The following is a 21,982-nucleotide window of genomic DNA, read 5'->3' as shown; positions in this document are numbered from 1 at the left end:
TGGAAGGATGTTGATAGAAAGAATGTGACAGAAGCAGATGGTTCAAATTGCTGAGTGATCACTTTGCAAGTATCATCTAGGTGGAAATGTTGCAGATGTAAGAATTGAAGTAGATGAACAGGAAATACTTGGCATATTGAAGTATATCGATGTGAATTATCAGATCTTATAATTCTGTCTTCCGAGGCATTTTTTTATGGTATCAATCTACCTACATCTTGGTCTTCCTCTGGATTTTAGGGAACCACTGTCCTAATTTATTCTCATACTCCACATTCCAATCAATCAGTCTTATTTGTCTCTACACTCTAGTGACATTATCTATGCAGAAATCCAAATGTAACTTTATTAGTGCCATACAAAGTGGGACTATATAAATTTCAGTTTCCTATCCACCAAGATCCCTCATCTCCTCCTCCTGGAGCAAAGTTCTTCCACTATGATAAACTTCATTCCATCTTATATGGCAACTATGAAATCACATCATTATTCAGTCCAAAGCATCAACCTATTCAAATCCTCTTATACCATTCACATGGCTCTTCCCAATTTAGCATCAGCAGCAAACAATTGAATATTTACTCTAACTATATCACTGATATAAGGCATCTCACAGGCATCTCTCATGCCAGCCTGGCTGGCCGAGTGGTTAGCATACCCGCTCTCCAGCCAAAAAGGCTGCAGGTTCAAATCTTGCTGTGGGCATGGATGTTTGAGATTGTCTTTGGAAATATACTAGTGGTGGTCGGCGGTAGATGGCATTGGTGTAGTTGTGGTCAGTTGGTGGATTGAGTTGTGGAAACAGTTGTAGAGTAGGTGTCCTCCCTCTACGAGTCTTTGGACTCCATGGAGGTGTCAAATAATAATATTTGAAATTTTTATTTGGTCCCCACAACTTTTTTGGGCTTCAAGGTCAGCTGTTTAATTTTTTTGCAAATTTTGAGTTCCTTCTGCCATAGAAGAATGCTTCAATCAAGAAGACAGAGTAGAGTATAAATTAGATGCCAAGAAATATTATTGGTTTCACCCTTTATCCAAGTGTAAGCAAACAAAGTTTGTGCACAAAGTAGCTTCATGACTGGGATACTTATATATAGAAGCTGCCAATAATAGAGGCAAATAATGCAAGGCACATGTATTATGGGAAGGGCCACTACCCAGACCAATATACTAAGGTAGTGTTACTCAAATTTGAGATATCCGTGTACCCTTTCTTAAATTTTCATTATTTCCAAGTATCCCCTTATTAAAATAATAAATAAAAAAGTATATTTTAATTGTAAATGTCTATTTTATTTGAATTTAGATGTACATGTAAACAACAAATATCATTTCTTTTTAATAGAACAAAATTTATAAAGATAATATAAATGTTTAATTAATTTAAATAATTTATCATTAATGAGAGGGATACAATATCAACGTTTTCTTGTTGCTTACAGCTATTTGTATCTGCTATATTGCTCTCTTTTGTGCATTTTATAAATCCAGTCTTTAACCAATGATCCATACTTAAGAAAATTTGAAAGCTAAAAACATTACTGTATTAATTCAAATATTACTCACATTTTTCTCCCCAAACTTAAAGCAAAAAGAAATCGTGGTACAAGATATATGGGGGAATTTTCGGAAACTAAAGTTTTCAGAAAAAAACTGAAAATTGGTATGACTTACCAAGAAGCTCTTATTCGCCATCACTACTTCCGACCTCGAGAGCAGTTTCCTTGTGTGCATCGTCAAAGTCATCTACCCAAATAACGTCATCATCTTTCTCATTATTTCAAGCAAAAATTACCAGTAATTTACAAGACTTGAGAGATATTTAATGAACAATCCTTCACAAATGAGAAGTGAAAGCAGAGCACGAAATAGACAGCAATGGTAGATCAGTAGAGAGAGTAGCTATGAAGACGTGCATATGAATGGCATGGTATTAACAAAAGATTGCGCGACCCAAAGACAAAAGCAAGCCGACAATTAAATTGGCTCTCATTTCAACAATTGAGTTGAAATGCTAATTCTCTTCAACCGAATTGTGATATCTGAAACACGTTCACTATATATTTCTTATTTTTAACACGTTCACGACAGGGGTGGTGTCAAGCAAAACCATATGTTGCACTGGCAACATATGGATTCATATGTAATATAATTTTATATATATATTTTTTCCCCCTCAATATATACAATTTATTAAGAAATATATGTTTAAATTAATTCTTTTATCTTCATAATGATTCCATGTGCTAATGATGCATAGCCAAAAATTGCCACATACTCCCTGAAGACCTTTCACGTTCCCCCTCCCAGGTGTACTCATACCACACTGAGAAACACTGTACTAAGGCAAATGATGCGAAATCATTAGCCTCTATATACAAGTAGCCCAGTCTTGAAGTTACTTCACGTGCTAACTTTGTTTGCTTACATTTGGATGAAGCATGAAACCAAGAGCATAATTTCTTGGCATCATTAATTTATAATATACCTAAGTGAAAAAAACTTCCAAAATCTATCTCTAATCCAGAGTATTTAGTAATAAGCTGCAAGACCTTTTGACTACTTGTATATGGGAAATGACTTCTGCATTACTTCAACCTTGGTATCTCTTCTGAGTCTGACTCCTGCTGATGACATCTTGAATTTTGGCAAGATAAGTTACCTTGGTTTTCTTTGATTTTATTTTGTTGGTGCTAATGATGGTTTTTGCCCCCCCCCCCACCACCACTAGCACTGGTTTTAAGTAAATATTAAGATTGCTAATAGTGCAGTTAAGATACTTGCGTAGCTCAGTGAATGTGGTGCTTGACTGCATGAAGGAAGACCTCTTGATTTCGAATCTAGTCGGTGATTAGAAGAAATTTTTTGTGTTTTCACTGCCGTTTGTTTCACTATATCAACGTGTAAAGATGGCGTCCAACAAGAAACGTACGTCAGCGGCGCGCAGGACTTCTACTATTACACGAAAGGCTGGCTCAGCGTTAGATTTTTCGCAATGGATGCGTTGCGGAAACTGCTACATGTATGCACCGAAAAATGTGAAGGATCTGTGGTTGGTCTGGCAAAATGAAAAGAAAGAAAATGTCGACGTATGTGAGAAGTGTCGGGATAGGCTGGAGCGTTTAGGAATGGAAGCTGACATCGGGACCGTAGCGGAAGAACTTCGGCGGGAGTTTATGAAAATGAAAAATGACCTTCATCTTCTTCATGAGGAAGTGATCGGTAAAGAGATACTGGAAGTTAAAGCTGAGTTTAATGTGTTAAACAGAGAAATTAGGACTATAGAGATTACTTTAGCTGAAGTAACTAGAACAGGATTACATATGGGTGAGTCTTTGGTGAATGATTCAGTAATAAATAGTATGGGAGTGATTGGGAGTCAACATAATAAAACCACAAGTGGCCAAGAAGAAATGAGATGTAGTGAGAGTGGGGGGGGTAAGTAATAGAGAGTTGAGTAATGAAGCTGGGAGAGTCATGCTGAATAGTGTAGAGAATGAGTCCATGAGTGTGAACTTGAATGAAGTTAATAGTGGTAAAATATATGGTGATTCTATGATTAAGGGTATGGAGAGTGGTATGCATGAGGAGTACTTGGCTGATGGTACAATAGAAAGAGTGGCTTTAGCAATAAAGAGAGGGCATGAAACAGACAAGATGATAGTTATGGTGGGTACGAATGACCTGAGAGGTAGTATAAATCGGGTAGGAAAAGATTTAAGAACATTATTAGATATTGTGAAGAGGAAAAGTGTCAATGGGAGAATAGTGTGTGTGCTGCCTCGTTTTGACAATTACGAGTTAAGTAGACGAGCAATGATAATGAATGATATGATTGCAAGAATGTGCAGAAAAAGAGGTCTGGAGTTTGTTGATGTTTGGAGTGTGTTTGAAGGAAAAAGGCAGTTGTATGCTAGAGATGGACTGCATCTTAACATGGAAGGACATAAGAGATTGAAGAAGTTATTGTTTTCTGAACAGGTTGAAGTTATTGGGCAGGGAAACTAATATTGAAAAGGTTGAGTGTAAGAGAGAGAAACTTTAGCACTGATTGTGTATTTATTGATCCTTATAGGCAGAATAAATTGCAGAAGAGAGGGGAAAAAAATCGGCATAGGACTACGGTAGTTAGTGACTTATATATCAGTTCTAAAGCCGGTACAAGATCTAGAGGGAATCTGCAATTTTTGTATACCAATGCTAGAAGCATTAGAAATAAGAGAGAAGAATTTTTGGCATTAGTCAGTGAAATCTCACCAAAAGTTGTAGGCATTAGTGAAACTTGGCTGTCAGCAGAAGATGTGGTCACTGGAATTGAATGTGATGGGTACAGTATTTTCAGGGAGGATAGAGAAGATAGAACAGGAGGAGGAGTACTGTTGATGATAGCTGATGTGTTGCAGCCAAAGAAAGTAGTATATCATGATGATAGACATGTGAATGAGAGTTCATTTGAGGCAGTCTGGTGCGAAATAGTGACCAACGCAACCAAATATACAGTTGGATGCTGCTATAGGCCAGGGAGTACAGGGGGAGATATTGAATTCATGCATCAGCAACTTAGTGCAATGAGTGAAGGCTTAGTGATTATTATGGGGGATTTTAATTATGGTGATATCAATTGGAAGGAGGAAATATCACGTAGCAAAAAGGAAATGGAGTTCATACATCTGCTACGAGATAATTACTTGAAACAGCACGTAACTGAAGGGACACGTGGTGTGAGAGTGTTGGACCTGGTTATTGGTTCAGAGGTTATATGCATAAGTAAGGTGACCTCGTTACCTCCAGTTGGTGAAATCGATCATGTGGTATTGACTTGGGAGGTTGCAAAATCTGTGGATTTTTCTATTAAGAAGGGGTATGTACGAAACTACAGGTTAGGCAATTATAACAAGCTTCGGAGTTAGCTTGCAGCCATCCCATGGCAGAACATATTGCAAGGGAAAGATGTTAGCAGTGCTTGGGATAAAATCAGTGGGTATCTGAGGAAAGCAATATCAGATTGTGTCCCCATGGTCAGGAGGTCAAACAAGGCAGGCATTAGATGGATGAGCAGTAGTATCAAGCTTGAACTACAAAAAAAGAAAATGTTATGGAGAATTTACAAGGAGAAGGGCGATCAGGACACCCATGAGCAGTACAAGGCTCAAGCTAGGAAGGTTACCAGCATAGTAAGAAAAGCTAAATCAGATTATGAGAAGACCTTAGCCAAAGAGATCAAGGGTAATCCCAAAGAGTTCTTCCGCTATGTGGCAAGTAAGAGGAAGAATGACTTCGGAAGGATAACCTTAGTGGGTGCTGATGGTATTGAGGTGACAAAATCAGATGTAATAGTCGAGTTACTGAGTGATCACTTCTCAAAAGTCTATCACCCAAGTGAGGATATCTCTATACCTATAGCAATACCTAATGTGAGAAATGAAGCTAAAGAATCAGAGGTATTAAATATATTGCGAAACTTAAATGCAAACACTGCGGTAGGCTTAGATATCAGTTATCAGAATATCAGCTCGGGTGTTGCGTGAATGTGCAAATGAATTGTCAACCCCTCTTACCTGGATATTTAATTTAAGTTTGAACTCTGGTATGGTCCCTAGGGAGTGGAAGTTAGGCAAAGTGGTTCCTTTGCATAAGGGTGGCTCTAAAACTGCAGTATTGAATTACAGACCAATCACCATCTCAGGAGTAGTGGTAAAAGTATTGGAAAAGTTGGTTAAAGACAAAATTCAAGAATGGGTGGATCAGGATATGATACTCTATAGAGGCCAACATGGTTTTGTTAAAGGTAGATCCTGCCTTAGCAATCTATTAACTATCCATAATAGAATAACATCAGAGTTGGACAAAGGAACTGGCTACACAGTGGTACTTCTGGATTTTGCTAAGGCTTTTGACAGGATACCCCATAGAACACTGTTACGCAAATTGAAGCAGATGGGAATGGATATTAAATTGGTGATATGGATAGGAGAATGGCTCAGGGAGAGATACCATAAGGTGGTGTATGGAGGAGCCGAGTCCAGAATGAGGCAGGTGACCAGTGGTGTGCCTCAGGGCTCTGTGCTTGGGCCAATGTTGTTTAATTTGTATATAAATGATATAGGAAACGGCTTAAAGGGAGATATTCAGTTGTTTGCTGATGATGCAAAGTTGTGTAGTGCAATAAAAAATCAAGCTGATGTTGAAAGTTTGCAGGAGGATTTAAATAAGCTGGTAAAATGGGCAAAAGAAAATGGATGTCAGTTCAATGTGGAAAAGTGTAAAGTCTTGCATTTTGGGATTAAAAGATTACCAGCTGTGTACTACATAGATGGAAAGGTACTCCAAGAGATTGATGAGGCTAGGGACTTAGGGGTATTGGTAGATAAGGAGATGAAGTTCAGAGGACACATTGCTAAGGTGTCCAAGATTGCACATAGGATTACTTGGTTGTTGAGGAACACACTGACATCCAGAGATAAAGAGGTTATTATTCCCCTTTATAAAGCATTGATACTTCCACATTTGGATTACTGTGCTCAGGTCTGGTCACCTGGATTCCTTAGAGATGAGGAGGCTGTGGAGAGGGTTCAGAGAAGAGTGACCAAGTTGGTGAGTGATATAAAAAATGCTCCCTACATTGATAGATTGAGAGCTTGTGGATTGCAGAGATTGGCTGATAGGCGAAGAAGAGGGGATATGATAGAAACATTCAAATTACTAAAAGGTTTTTATAGGATTGATGCAGGGGAAATGTTTCAGCTGTGTGATAATGATGGAAGAACAAGAGGTCATCTCTGGAAATTAAAGAAGAGTGTGGTTAACAAAGGTGTCAGAACAAGGTTTTTTGCCTGGAGGGTGGTGAATGAGTGGAATTCATTGCCTGACTTTGTTGTGAGCTCTTCATCTGTAAATGAATTCAAGAAGAGATATGACAGATATTGTTTTGCTAGTTTGGGTCTCCCGCGATGAGTCTACTGACTCCATGGAGATACCTGTAATAATAATAATAATAATAATATCTGCATTATGGGATTACTTTTGACTGTATCACAGCCACCATTTTATAGTAGCTCAAATATAACATTAGCTGGTGGTGTAGGATAGTTTCTATATCATGGGGTTATTTAATTTTCAGTCGCAAGACAAAGTTTTATTTTTTTCTTATAATCAAATGCAGAGGTTTTAGTCTTTCCCTCCCTCTGAGATAATGGTACCAATTACTCCAAGGATGTGAACTCTAGGAATTGAAATTCCAAGATGTGAAGAAGCAAGCCACATTTCACTATGGTTTTAAAAACAGAGTTGAAGCTAGTAAGATTTATTCGTTCACATCATACGGCAGAGAGAAATATTTAATTGTAGTTAAAAATGTGGAACAAGGGATAAACTATTGCAGAGTTTTACATTCAAAGTTAGCACAGTAATTCCTGTAATGGTGAGAAGCCAGGTGATAACAGTAAAAATAGAGGTTTCCAATGGAATATATAGAGAACAGTAACGAAATTCTTATCCAGACATTCTTGAAATAGGGTAAAACCAGAAACATACGAAAGGGTATATCAGGTGAAGATCCAAACTGGTTTTCTGGTGAGGTGGTTTGAGTTATGGTGAAACCATCCCAGAGTGCAGAGGCAATGCCTGCATTGTGGTTTATCTGATCCCTGGTGGCAACTTCCCCAAAGCTAAATGTTTTAACTGTATGGAGATTGGACATATCACTAATCAGCATCTCAAACCCTGTCAGAAATGCAAAAATTCTGTACATTGCATTAACACCCATCCTTTCAGAACTTTTGTTGAAAGTGGGAGCACCGGTAGAATCAATTAGAACAGCATATATATCGGAGAAGCATAAAGAAGAATCCTCAGATCTTCCAATTCAGTCTAGTAAGACTGTGCTTTCAAACAATCTATACTTAGTAAAATCAAAAAGTCTGCAACCAAATCAGCCAGAAATTAGCCCCAAAATTCTGGAACTGCAGGATCCACTTTCCCAGTCAAATATTGATCAACCAACATTACTTGAAATTACCAATAATGAACCTAGTTTAATAACTGAACAGATACAAAACAAAATACAAACATGTGAAAAACTGTCAGACAAAAGTAGATTCCAAATGTTTCTGACCTGACATACAAAATTCGCATCAATTTTAAAACACCATGCATGCAGATAGTACCATCTATGGGGAGGTTAGTGTACCAGTTTCAACTTTACCTGCATCATTCAGTTGGAGGCACTCGTTTGACTAACATGTGGCATGCTAAGTGGCTATAATGTTAAAAATCGAGTACAGTGCTGTGATAGTCTTTCACCAAAGAAGCACTTCCTCCGTGCTATCAAACAACGATTGGATGGTGTTTATGGGAAAGCTTCTTCATATTCCACCATGAAGAAATGGGAAACAGTTTTGCCTAGGAAGAGAGAACATCGAAGATGATCAGCCTATGGAAGTGATGACTGAAGAAAATGTCTCAAGTTGAACTGCTCAATGTCAAATGGCTGAAGCTCAAAGAATTTTTTTTTGCAAGGTTTGGGCTTTCAATAACTATCTTTCACATCATTCATGAGGAAACTTCATATGACAAAAGTCAGTGCAAGATGGGTGCCCCAACTTCTCCCTTCACAATTCAGAAGCATCATGACTTGTTTCCGCAAGTTTTTAGAGCTTTTCCAAGGGAATCGGAGAGAAGTGCTGAATCCATTGTCACCAGGTATGAAACCATGGTCCTTTATTATGATCCTCTTTCCAAAAGGGCATCTATGGAGTAGTGCAAACCAGGAAAAGCACTGCCAAGAAAAGCTAAGGTCATTCAGTCTACCAGGAAGATTATTGCAATCTTTTGGGATTGCTAAGGAATTCTCTTGACTTCAAGGAAATGAATATCAATTATGCTTCACTCCTGCACAAATTGAATGATGATATAAAGGAGAAGAGATGAGGAATGCCGAGTCATGGTGTTCACCTGCTTCACGACAATGCTCCAGCCCATATAGTTATTCCTTTCTTTCATGCTTACACTGTGATCAGAATACCTTACGAAAATTATGGATACAACTACCATGTTAGAGTAAAACTTTAGTTTAATATAAACCAAAATATACACTTGTGTTTCAACCTTCACATTAAGGTCATCTTCTGGAGTATACGTATATATACAAAGAAACAAGCTGCACTACAATCTGCATGCCATGCTAAAGTTCATATGATCAACTGTTAAAACTATGTGCTTGACCTCTGGTACTAAAAAAGAAATAAAAAGCATCACTACATTAAAGGTGGAGTCCTGTTATTATTATTATTATCTATTAGGTTACAAAGTTAAATTAAGCTGGAGAGTAACATGTTCATATAGAAAATAGATAAATAAACAGAAAATAAAATTACTTATATAAGTATACATATAAATTGCAACTGGTACGGATATTTTATTTTTTATTATTTTGTGACACATCCAAGGACTCATCGAGGGAGGACACTTACTCTACAACTCTCCATTTCCACCAACTACACTGAACGATGATATAAAGGAGAAGAGACAAGGAATGCCGAGTCATTGTTCACCTGCTTCACGACAATGCTCCATCCCATATGGTTATTCCTTTCTTTCATGCTTACACAGTGATCAGAATACATTATTGGATAGTGGCCAATAAAACATGAAAATTGCTTCGAGTCCTAAAGTCAGGGTTTGCTGGAAACGAAGTGGGTTGAATGTGTGCCATCTAAATTCTTGGGATTTTTAAGCTCCCATTATTATTAATGGTTAGGGAGGTTAATCAAAATTTCGCAGGGTTATTTAAGTTTCCGTTCATACCAAGTTTTTGTATGATGCAAAGAACAAGTACTTTTCCAATCAATTTGATGTAGGGTGTTAAGAGCGTGATCCAAGAGGCCTGCCTCAAAATTATTATATTTAACGTATCATTTGTGTTTACGTATAGGGATTGTACATCTACTTTCACTAATATAAGGTAAATTACACGTGCAATAGATGCAATAAAATATGTGCCAATGGGGGAAGAGGATCCTTAGAGGTGTTGGATATGTTTTTTAATTTTAAAGGTGGTTTAAAAGTGGCATTAAGATTATAATGTAGGATTCTGTTAATTTTTTCTGATAACCCTTTAATGTAGGGGAATGCTATTGTTTTGTTGTAATTTATATTACTTTTTGACGAAATATTTTATTAATACTATTTTTGCTATATCCGTTATTTATAAACATATTGCTAATAATTTTTTAATTCTTGTTTAAAAGCTTGTTCATTAGAGTAAATTGTTATAGCTCTGTTTTTGAGGGTGTTAATTTCAGTTTTTTTCTTTATCCTGTTGGTCGGATTATAGTTCACAAGCTGATAAGTACTGTTATCTGAGACTAGTCAATTCATCTAATGAATATAAGTTGATCTGTCAAGGATGACCATGGCATCACTTTTGTCCGATTCATTAGCTTTTAATGACTTAATTGCTGCTAGTTCTGTTTTTGTCAAATTGCTACATATGGTTTTATTTATTCAAAACATTGCTTGTTGCTAAATGAAATTTATCAGCTATATTATTTGGAAGAGATTTTATGCTTCTTTCTTTGTGGTATATAACATCAAGTTTATTAACAGTTCTAGGTGCTACTGTTTAGGCCTTTATCAAGTAATGCAAGTTGACTTATTTAAGGTGCGGCTAGATAGGTTGATCACATGAATATTGCTTGCATGTGGTTGGTTGCTCCTCGTCTCACTTGTTTGTTGTTCACTGTTGGAATTATTTGCCAGGGAAGCAAGATCCTGATTGGTTAGATTTGTATGATTGACATTCAAATTTTAGTTATTTTAAAATATGAAATTTGGCCTTAAATTTTCTTTATTACTTTGCAGAATATGTTTGGCTGAATTATCAGTGATTCTTTCAACCACATTTAAAATATACAGATTCATATAACTAGAGTTCAGATTGTAAATTAAAAACTTGATTTTGGGTCATTGCTAGATTTTTGTGGGCTGCTTGAATTTGTTCTCTTATTTTAAAAGATTTTTGTTCACAGTTGTAGGTGTCCTCCTGCAATGAATCTTCAGACTCCTTGGAGGTATCAGGAATAATAATTTTAAAACAAGTTACCTGAACAAACAACATGAGCATATACAATTTACTATTGAAAATCCGAGCTCGCTCCCATTCCCTGGATACACTAGTCACACATCTTCCCTCAGGCAGTCTATCCTTCACTGCTTACCGTTAGCCTACACACACTGGCCAACATATACATGCTAACTCATATCACCACCCTTCGCAAAAATTTGGAGTCATCAACATCCTCAAAAACAGAGCTATAACAATTTGCTCTAATGAACATGCTCTTAAACAAGAATTAAAAATTATTAAGCAATACGTTTATAAATAATGAATATAGCAAAAATACTATTAATAAAATTCTTCATAAAACTTGATCAAAAAGTAATATAGATTACAGTAAAACTGTAACACATATACATTAAAAGGTTATCAGAAAAAATTAATAGACTCCTACATCATCATTAATAATCTTAATGCCACTTTTAAACTACCTTCAAAATTAAAAAAAACATATTCCACACCTCTAAGGATCCTCTTCCCCCATTGGCACACCCTAGATTTTATTGCATCTATTGCACCTGTGACTTACCTTGTATTGGGGAAACTGGACATACAATCCCCATCCATAAAAAAAGAACATAAACAGCACATTAAATAATTTTGGTGAAGCAGGCCTCTCAGATCATGCTCTTAACACCCTACATCGAATTGATTGGAAAAGTACTTGTTCTTTGCATCATACAAAAACTTGGTATGAACGGAAATTTAAAGAAGCCTGTGAAATTGTGATTAACCACCCTAATCTTAATAATAATGGGGGCTTAAAAATCCTAAGAATTTGGATTGCACACATTTAGCCCACTTAGTTTCCAGCAAATCCTGATTTTAGGACTAAGACTCTATACCAGTTGCAATTTATATGTATACTTATATAAGTAATTTTATTTTCAGTTTATCTATATTTTCGGAATGAACATGTTACTCTCCAACTTAATTTAACTTTGTAACCTAATAGATAATAATAACAGGACTCTAGCTTTGATGTAGTGTTTTTTTTTTTTTAGCACCAGAGGTCAGGCAAATAGTCAGGCAAACTTTAGTATGTCATGTAGATTGTAGTGCAACTTGTTTCTTTGTATATATACATATACTCCACAAGATGACCTTAATGTGAAGTTCAAAATATCAAGTGTATATTTTGGTTTATATTAAGCTAAAGTTTTACTCTAACATGGTAGTTGTATCCTTAATTTTCGTAATGCCATATGGTCACTGTTGCAAAGGCTGCAATGAAGAACTGGCTCCCAGGAGATTGAGCACCCCACAGCTCAGATCTAGCACTCAGTGACTACTACTCCCTCTTCTCAAAACTGAAGAAAGACCTTTGAGGAAGAAAATTTGCAGATAACAATGAGGTGAAAGATGCAGTTTTAGGGCCATTTTGCAGACAACAGTACAGACTATTTTTTCAAGGGCATATAAATGTTAATTCAAAGATGTGAAAAGTGTGTTGAAGTAAAAGGACATTTTGTTGAAAATGTTAGTTTTCTTTCTATCACCTCTAAAAGTTAGTCAAGCTAGAAACTTATGGAACCACCCTTGTACAAGGAGAAACCAGAGAAGAAACAAAAGCAAGTAAGACACCCTAAAAAACTTAATGTGCAGACAAGATCAAAAAGAAAAGATGAATTAATAAAAACAAACTGTGGATTAACAAAAAAAAATGAAACACATTAAAAAAAAAAAGAAACTCAATCTATAAGAAAAAAAAATGTAAAGATGGAGAGGGTTATGGATTCAAATGAACACTCCTAAGGCTCTGAAGAGTTTATGGACTATAAGGAACCATCTCATGCTAACAGAGAAAGCAAGAGATACAATAGAAGAAAAAAAAAAATAAAGTTTACTGATTCAAAGTTTTCTCAGCATGATTATCATCTACATGAAAAGAAAACTAGCTTCCAAATGAAGAATAGGCATGAACTTGCATTAATGGAAAACTGTAAAAAACTGGAAAACAATTTATAAGAAGCAGGCTACAAAACTGCTCCTTCACAGATTGAAGACTCATCAGGTTCATCTAAAATCTAGAAGTTAGATTTACCAGTGATACTTCACTAATATCTCCTTTCTACATAACCTCATTAAATAGATAAGGATTCTTATAGGCAAGCTAAACAAGAAGCTATATGGAGGTTAAATATACTTCTGCAGATAAAGATAACTTTGACAGACAGATATCCACTTCTTTCTTATCAGAGCTTTGAAAGAAGAGGGTTGGAGTAAGTTCTTATTCTTACCCACCCCCCCTCCTCCTCCAGTCAGGTCATTTTGTATAATAAATTTAGTTTAATCCTTTATCCAAGTGTGAGCAAACAAAATTTGCATCTGAAAATATCTTCAGGACTGGGGTAAGGTAGTACAACACCGGGCAACTCGTAGCAAAAGTGGACCAAGCTAAAATCCAGAGTAATTTGATAAACAGGTGGTACACCTTTTGGCAACTCCTGTAGTTAAAGATGACCTCGCCATTGCTTCTGCCTGGTATCTCCACTTCTGGGCCTGGCTAACATTGAAGAGACCTCAAGAAAGGTCTAAACTAGTATGGGTAGTGGCCCTTTCCTTAATGCATAACATTATACATATCCACAAAGAGATGTGTTTTGCATTATGGAAGATACTGAGATAGGAGTGATGTTAGCTTGGCCCACCTTTGCTACAAGTTGCCCGGTGTTGTACTACCTTACCTCAGTCCTGAAGATATTTTCAGGCACAAACTTTGTTTGCTCACACTTGGATAAAGGATTAAATTAAATTTATTATAGTCTACCCAAGTAAAAAATAAACTTTGAATCAGTCATTTTATAATATCCAAAAGGGATGCAGAAGGGAGAATCTTAACAATAGACTGGAAATACTATGTATGTGTAATAAGGTTTATAAATGTATGCTTCAGCCATTGGAACAGTTAGACAAAAATTCTTCCTAGAATTGCAGCAGTATTTATATAGTGCCCACTACATCATAGCAGCTGGAGACTGAAATTGTATTGAAAACCCCACATTAAACAATATGGGAGGACACCTCAGGAGTAGAAAAGTGGAATATGCACAGTTAAAAATGTCTTGACAATGCTCAATTAGTAGACATATAGATTTTTATTTATTTTTTTATGGCACAAAGATATCCAGGTCATACTGCACCAAGACAGGTTTTACAGCAGTACATAGGCAAACAGTTAGGACAATCACAAATATCCATGCCCTTGGCAGGATGCCAACCTGCACCTCTTGGATGGAGAGTAGATGTGCTAACCAGGCTGGCACAGAGGATTTGCAATCTTTATCTCCAGGCTTATACATACATAAATCAAGGTATTGGTTCCTGTCTTGATCAAAATTTATATCTCTTCTTCCCTTATAAATAGGATAATTCAGATAAAACATCTTGACATCAACATGTCAGATAATAATCCAGTTCTACTTAAATTCTGCTGCATGGAACAAGTAGAGATCAGGTCTGGACCATGGAAACTTCCAAATTTTCCACTGATCTTTTCAACCAAATTCCAGATCCTCTGTTCAAATTGGAATAATCTTACCTTGAACTATGATATATGGTTAAAATTCAAACAAGCAGTAAAACAGAATATGATGGAATGGGGAAAGGAACAGGCTTTCCTCAAAAGAAAAAAAGTTGAGACCTGTGTAAAGAAAGAAGCTGTAGCAAATCAACGCAATGGTATAGAATGTAGCAACATCATTAGAAACATTAAAATATATACATAGAAGTGGAAAGGCAGAAACAAGTAGAAAAGAGAAATTTTAAAATAAGAATACAGCAGCACTTAGCAGATAGCCCTTCAGCTACATTCTTCAATAGACAATTCACTAAATTCTGCAAAAAAAGGACTATCACTCAAATCTGCATTGATGGTAAAAAGAAAATCCCCAGGACCTGATGGTCTAAAATAGAACTTTACCACAAGACCTAGGATTTTATTCTTCCCATTCAAGTTTTACTGTTTAATTCTTTTCTCTCATCAGGACACCAAGTGAATTTGTAGCAAGCCATACCCATCCTCATTCCAAAACCTAATAGAGATCATACCTTAATCAGCAGCTGGGGACATTTCTCTATCTAATACTGACTATAGGATATTTTTCCACATTATCTATAACAAGTCAAAGCAGGAATGAGATACATAATTAAAAGCACACAGGTGTATGGAGTTCTAGACCAAGCAGTAGAATTCAATTTGTTTTTGCTACGTGATCTACTTGATTTAGTTACCGTATATTTTCGTGTATAATGCAATCCATGTATAATGCGAACTAGAAATTTCATTTGAAAACTAGCCCTAAAATGCCATGTCCGTGTATAATGTGATCTGTTAATCTTGTTCCATAACATTATAAATAATACAAATTAACGAAAGAAATATTTTAAAACAAAATGTCAAAATCCTTTAAATTCTTCATCTTTTGAGTCAAACATTTATTTATAAATTCATCTGTAGGCATTGCATCATCAGTGTAGCAGTTGTCATCGTCATCATGCTCTCCATTTTGTTGTGCTTCATCCTCACTTTTGTATATGTCATCTTCAGATCCATCCATTGAATTACTTATTCCACATTTAAGAAATGTGGCGTTGAATCATTTCAGATGGTATCGAATCCCATGCTTCTTTAAACAGCTGGTGACTAGGGTGATCTCAGGCTTCTGAAAATTCCCACCCTTTGTCATCTTCATCAAACCAGATGACATCCATTCTCTCCATTTTTCACGCAAGTGATCTTTAAACGACTTATTCAAGCTGACATCAAGCAACTACAAAACAGAAGTTTGACCACCCGATATGACTGCTAGGTCTGTACATAACTCACGTGCTTTCTCTTTGCTTGCCTCCGTTAAATGCGCCCGGAACATATCCCAGACTAGCATGCTTTGTTGATGTAACAGCTAACTGGACGTATGTTCCATACTTGATCCAGCCGCAATTGTACACCTTCATCCATCCAACCTTTCTGATTGGCGTGAATAAAGACACCTGGTGGAAATTTCATATGCTTTGGAATTTTCTTCCTTTTAAATATCACTGTCGGCTTTAATTTGATTCCGTCTGCCATGCATGCTAGAACAACGGTAAAATGCGTTTTTTCATGTCCCATTGTTTTTATGAGGACACTCTTTTCACCAACTGAGTTTACTGTTTGATTCCCCAGGCATATCAAAGTACATGGGCATCTCATCCATATTGCCTATTTCGGAAAGTTCATATCCGTGACACTTCCATAATTTTATGATAAATTTATGGAAGGACTCCACTTTTTTCTTCAAGCTGCTTTGGTAACTTCTGCGCAATTTTTCTTCGGTGTCGTAATGTTAATGCTTTGTGTTCCATAAATCTGTTGCACCACCCAGGCAAAGCAAGAAAAGATGAAATACCTGGTGTGTCCTTGAATTTACCATTCTTGAGTTGTAGAGCTGGAAAATGAATTGCATTTCTTGTTACTATAACACCATCTTGTCGTTGTGTCAAAATCCATTCATTTAGCTCTTCTTTATGTTCTGGAAAGGATGCTACCTCTCCATGACATGCACATTTCGTTTTGGAGATTTTTTCAAGACTGTCTTTTTGCTTATGCCAATGTCTAATATTACTCTCTGCTACACCAAATTCTCTCATAGCAACACTGTTATGTTCTTTTGCAAACTGCATGACACGCAATTTAAATCCTGCTTCAAAAGATGAACGTTTATGTTTCTGTTGACTCATTTTCAGGCTAGGTTTGTTTAATGAATAATATTTAAAATGACTGTGGTTAAACCAATATAACTGTGCTAATATCTCACCCCCTTGGTGGGATATTAGCATTAATTACATTACTGGCTTTATACACAGATACGATGCACGCTCGGTTGCTGAATGCGAGTGGGTCAAGTAGATTTGGTTGCATAGGCATCAGGTAGTATATATTGTGTGTGCAAGTCTAATAAGATGTTAGATTTTTTAAGATCCACATATAATGCGAACCCCCTAACTTTAGACCATAAATTTTTCACATCATATGCAATAATATACGGTAATATCAAAAAACAGCCAATGGCAGTGCTATCAGTAGATCTTACTCAAGCATTTCATGATGTCCAGAATCCCTTTCTGTTCCACATCCTCCAGCAAACTGCTGTGGATAAAAAGCTGCTATCCATTATTCAAGGAGCCTATGCCAATTCAACTGCCCACTTACCTAGTTAATGGGTTGCTATCAGACAAAATTCAAAAAGGAGTCAAGCAAGTTTGTCCTCTTGGTCCATTACTCTTTGCATTTGTTCTTGGACAGGCCTTTCTTTGACAATACATGCTGTGCAAGGAATAACAGTTCCTTCAACTATGAAGAAAATAAGGTATTAGCATATACCAATGATGTAGTAAGTACTTTGAAAGATAATGATTCTATACACATCTTTTTTGGTATTTTGGAAAAATTCAGCAAGATTAACTGCTAATGCAGACAAAACAAAATTAAGTTTTTGGAAAGTGGGATCTTGGAGGATTTCCTTTTGGACTAACCACGAAAAGAGAACCCCTCATTATACTTGAAATTCCCTTCTCCACTTAACCAATATTATCAGTTCAAGAACCTATATACAAGAACATTGAAACCTTAGAAAACTGGAAAATTGGAGCCCGTTCATTTTCTTCTAAAGCCATAGTACTTAAAACCATAGTCTTCCCTGCTCATTTGTACATAATAAATATTAGACATTACAGAAGCTGAAGAAAAGCAATTTAATAGTAAGCCAGTGCAATTTTTTTGGTCCAGCCAATACCAAGAAGTTAAAAAGAAATTTCTACAATTATTGAAAAAATGTTGCAGATCATCTCTGGTACTACCTGGGTTTTCATCTTTCCCTGGAGTAAATGATTATAAAGGTGCAAAAGCTGAGATTGTTCCTGAATATTGTAACACTCTGTACTTAACCCTAAGATTGCTACAACTTTCTTTCCATTACAAAAAATGTAAAAACGGTATAAAGAAATCTTGAACCTCTTTCACCATGAACTTCCACAGCTGTGTACTCACAACAACACTTTGTTTCATCATTTATTGAAGTTCAAAGGAAGGATTGCATATGATTGCCTTCGAAGTCAATACCATCAAATGGAGGCATTTTAACATCTGAGATCCAATCTGTGATCTCTGTTACCGATTGGAAACAGTAAAACTTGCATTCTACATCTGGCCCCATGCCCTGCATATTTGGAACAGATTATATAACGTGCTGGGCATTTCATTACTTACAATGGAACAGGTTCTTCCTAGTACCTGTCACCAATGGGAAGAGAATTTAGATTTTTATATATTTAATGAATTAAAATACCATTTATGGAAGATTATGAAGAAAGATGAATATGAAAACCAGCAATATGACATAAATGCTTTATAATATTGTATTATGGAAATTCAGGCAGATGATTTTTGCATTTAGAAAGAAGCATTCTAGGAGATATCAAATTTTTGGTAAATGTAGATAATGTAGACCACCCATATTATGCAATATTTACCAGGGAGAGAAAATCTATTTTTACTATGAGATTTTTTTTTTTTTAAATGATCCCCGCCTCTTAGGTCTTATGGTCAATTGCAGAGGTGACTAGAGAGCAATCACAGGTAGAAGGCCAACTCAAGGTGGTTAAACTCAGATAAGGCTAACCACCTGGGTATCAGTCATCTTTGCACTTTCGTTTCGATTGGTCTTTCAGTTGTTCATCTGCATGAGACTGGTGAAAAAGCAAAAATGATAGCGTTTGGCTATATGATGATATAAAACAGCTAAGGCCTTTTTCTCTCTCACTATCTGTATTTTCTTTCTCCTAATACTATCAAGCGCTCTTGAACCCCTATACTAATGAACACCCCTTTACTTTTTTACATCAATAAAGGTCAAAACCAGTCTGGGTAGTGGCCCTTCCCATAATGGATATTTGCCTTGCATTACGGGATATTAAGGCAATTGATGTGAAGTCATTAGCCTCTATATACAAGAGGCCCAGTTGTAAAGTTACTTCACATGCAAACTGTTTTTGAAACCAAGAATATAATTTCTTGTACTATAAATTAATAGGTTATACTATAAATTAAAGATGCCAAGTGAAGAAAAACTTTCAACAGCAGAGCACAGTAGTAAAGGAGAAGGGAAGGGGCTATCAACACCAAAAGCTTGTCAAAAAATGCAAATAAATTAAACAAGTACATACCAAAATCATTAAAAATGGGTAGTTAAAAAAATCAGAAATTAGATATTCTGGAAATAAGCTGTGATTAATATTGAATTCCTCTTAAAACTTAAAATTCTGTAGCTCTGCTTAATAAACATGGCCATTATAATTAATAGAATAGCAAGAAAAGTCTAAAAAAATATTTTTTAGATCTAAGAGGATGGGATAACCAAAAAAATGAATTGTTTGGTTATCCCATCAATAACCAAAATTTCTATGATTTCACATAGAATGATCTTTATGGAGAGAAAGAAGCTGTAAATCAGCCCTTGAACAGATAAAAAAAAAAATTAGTATTCTTTGTTACTTACAGTATCTAGAAGTTCTACAGGTTTCAAGATCCAAAAAAGCCAGGTAACTTCAGCTATCTGGAACAGAATAATTAAAACCATTAATATATTATTATTACCCAAGACCCCCATGGAGTCAAAGACTCATCTGGGAGGTCCTTTTATATACACACAGCTCATCATATTGTGCTTTAAACACTCAAATTCTCTGCAGACACCACACTCTCAGGCAAGGCATTCCAATCATTCACAACTCTGCATGAAAAAACCTGCTTCTCACTACACACACACACACCCTCTTTATACAGTTTCCAGGGATGACCTCTGGTTCTCCCCTGATCTCCCACTATTTTCTGTAGAAACTCCAACACTGATCCTATAACAACCCCTTACTAATTTATAGGGGTATAATATCTTCCCTCTTCCTGCTGTCCACCAGACTCCTCAAATTGCATCTTCTCAATCTTTCCTCATACTCAACATTCCAGAGGTTAGAAACTACCTTGGTCAGTCACCTCTGGTCCCTTTCCAACATCTCTTCGTCCTAAAAACCAGGTGAACAAATCTGGGCACAACAGTCCATGTGTGGCCTAATCAAAGCCTTATACAATGGAGCAAGAATCTCCCTACTTCTACAAGTCTTTGTCCCCTGTATCATTCCCAGAAGCCATTGTGTTGTCTTCACAATTTTGGCTATGCGTCCCCTAAATTTCAGATCCTTATCCACTATCAACCCCCCAGATCTCTTCTTTCCTCCACCTCTGACAATATATCCTTACCAAGCATAAATTTTGAACTCGCATCCCCATTCCCAATCACTCAATTTATTCAAGTCTTCTTATAAGGCCACAACATCTTTTCTACTCTTCATGGTTCATCCCAACTTTGCATGATTTGCAAATAAATGAATATCTCCTTCCAAATCTTCACCAATATCATTAATATACAAGTTAAACTGCAATGGATGAAAACAGACTCCTGAGGCACACCACTAGTAACTTTCCTTTTCCTGGATATCGCTTCCTCATACATAACTTGTTGATACCTATCAGATAGCCAATCTCCAATTCAATGCACCAATCTAATATCCAACTCCATCTGCTCTAGTCTGACTATCAACTTATGTGGTAATCTATCAAAAGCCTTTGCAAAATCTAAGGCTATTACTGTGTATCCTTCTCTGTCCAAGGAAGCAGTCACATTATTATTATTTGACACCTCCAGGGAGTCCAAGGATTCATCGAGGGAGGTCACCTGCTCTACAACTCTGTCTCCACTGTAATAAGTAAGTAGATTACTAAAATATGACCTCCCTTTAGCAAATCGATTGTGTCCATCAAAGATAATACCATTGTTGTCAACCCAATTCTGAATTCTAGTTCTCAAGCTTCAACTTAACCACAATACCCGACTAATATATATTTTTTAAATCAGTTAACAGTAGTAGTTCAACTGTTATGAAATAGTTGTAAGATAATGAACATTATGAAATGAGTATCTGAAATTATTAATGGTTTAAAATTATGATGTAATTATTATATTCTACTGGCAGTCTATTTTACTCACCACCTACCAAGAGGTAAAAATCTCCCAATCCACATGCCTATAATTTCTGAGGTGATCCTCTTGTATTTCTCCCCTTCCTCCTGCTGTTTGAACTTGGATTCATGAATCTATCCATGAATATGAACCATGAGAAATGGCTATTCAAAACATTTTTCATGGTTCAAGCATATTTCTATTCTATTTGTATTTCATAAAGATATGAAAATTGAACAATTTTTCAGATAAAGACTGACTTAAAACCAAATTAATTTCTGGCTTACTGTAAGCAGTATATATCACTGGAAAATAAACCAATTGCTTTCACAAACACATTGTTGCAGAAAAAACTATTTTTGTTACACATAAATGTAAAACTTAAGTATAGAAATACTCAATTCCTAACTAGATTTTCAACATTTCTTTGATAGTTTCAGAGATTGATAATTTAAGCAAAGTAAAGCAAGCACACCTATCTTAAGGAAGAAAAAAAAATACTATCACTGCAGTACAAAAAAAAAAAAAAAATTAATGAATCATGCTGCTCTTTTTTTTTTTTTCTCTCTACCCGATTTATCCATCTGATCCTAGGTATCAGAGTCCAATACTACTTTCCTTCTAATGCACTGATATCCTGCTACTACCCATAGAGATACAGCTGGACAATGACATGTACTGCAATTGTTAAAAGAAAAGGAAACAATGATATACAGGATAATGCCAAATAACTCTCCATTCATCATAATCATCTGAAGACAGCTCATATTAACATAAGAAAAATAGTGATACATTATGGCAATTTACTGTT

General features: G+C 36.0%; 1 protein-coding gene across 1 annotated transcript in view; it reads right to left on the bottom strand.

Moving 5' to 3' along the window:
• Positions 1-21,982, bottom strand: part of LOC150092326 (uncharacterized) — a 279,626-nt gene that overhangs the window by 153,797 nt on the left and 103,847 nt on the right. Inside the window, exon 6 of the mRNA XM_090414847.1 lies at positions 19,654-19,710. Coding sequence (XP_090270973.1) covers positions 19,654-19,710 — 57 coding nt within the window. The remainder of the gene's footprint in view (positions 1-19,653; positions 19,711-21,982) is intronic.

This window comes from Typopeltis vanoorti, chromosome 26, assembly GCF_054136105.1.
Source record: "Typopeltis vanoorti isolate ZY-2024b chromosome 26, IOZ_Tvanoo_1.0, whole genome shotgun sequence".
Taxonomy (NCBI): domain Eukaryota; kingdom Metazoa; phylum Arthropoda; class Arachnida; order Uropygi; family Thelyphonidae; genus Typopeltis; species Typopeltis vanoorti.
The sequence above is the reverse complement of the archived record's forward strand: the minus strand, read 5'-3'. Positions and strand labels throughout refer to the sequence as shown.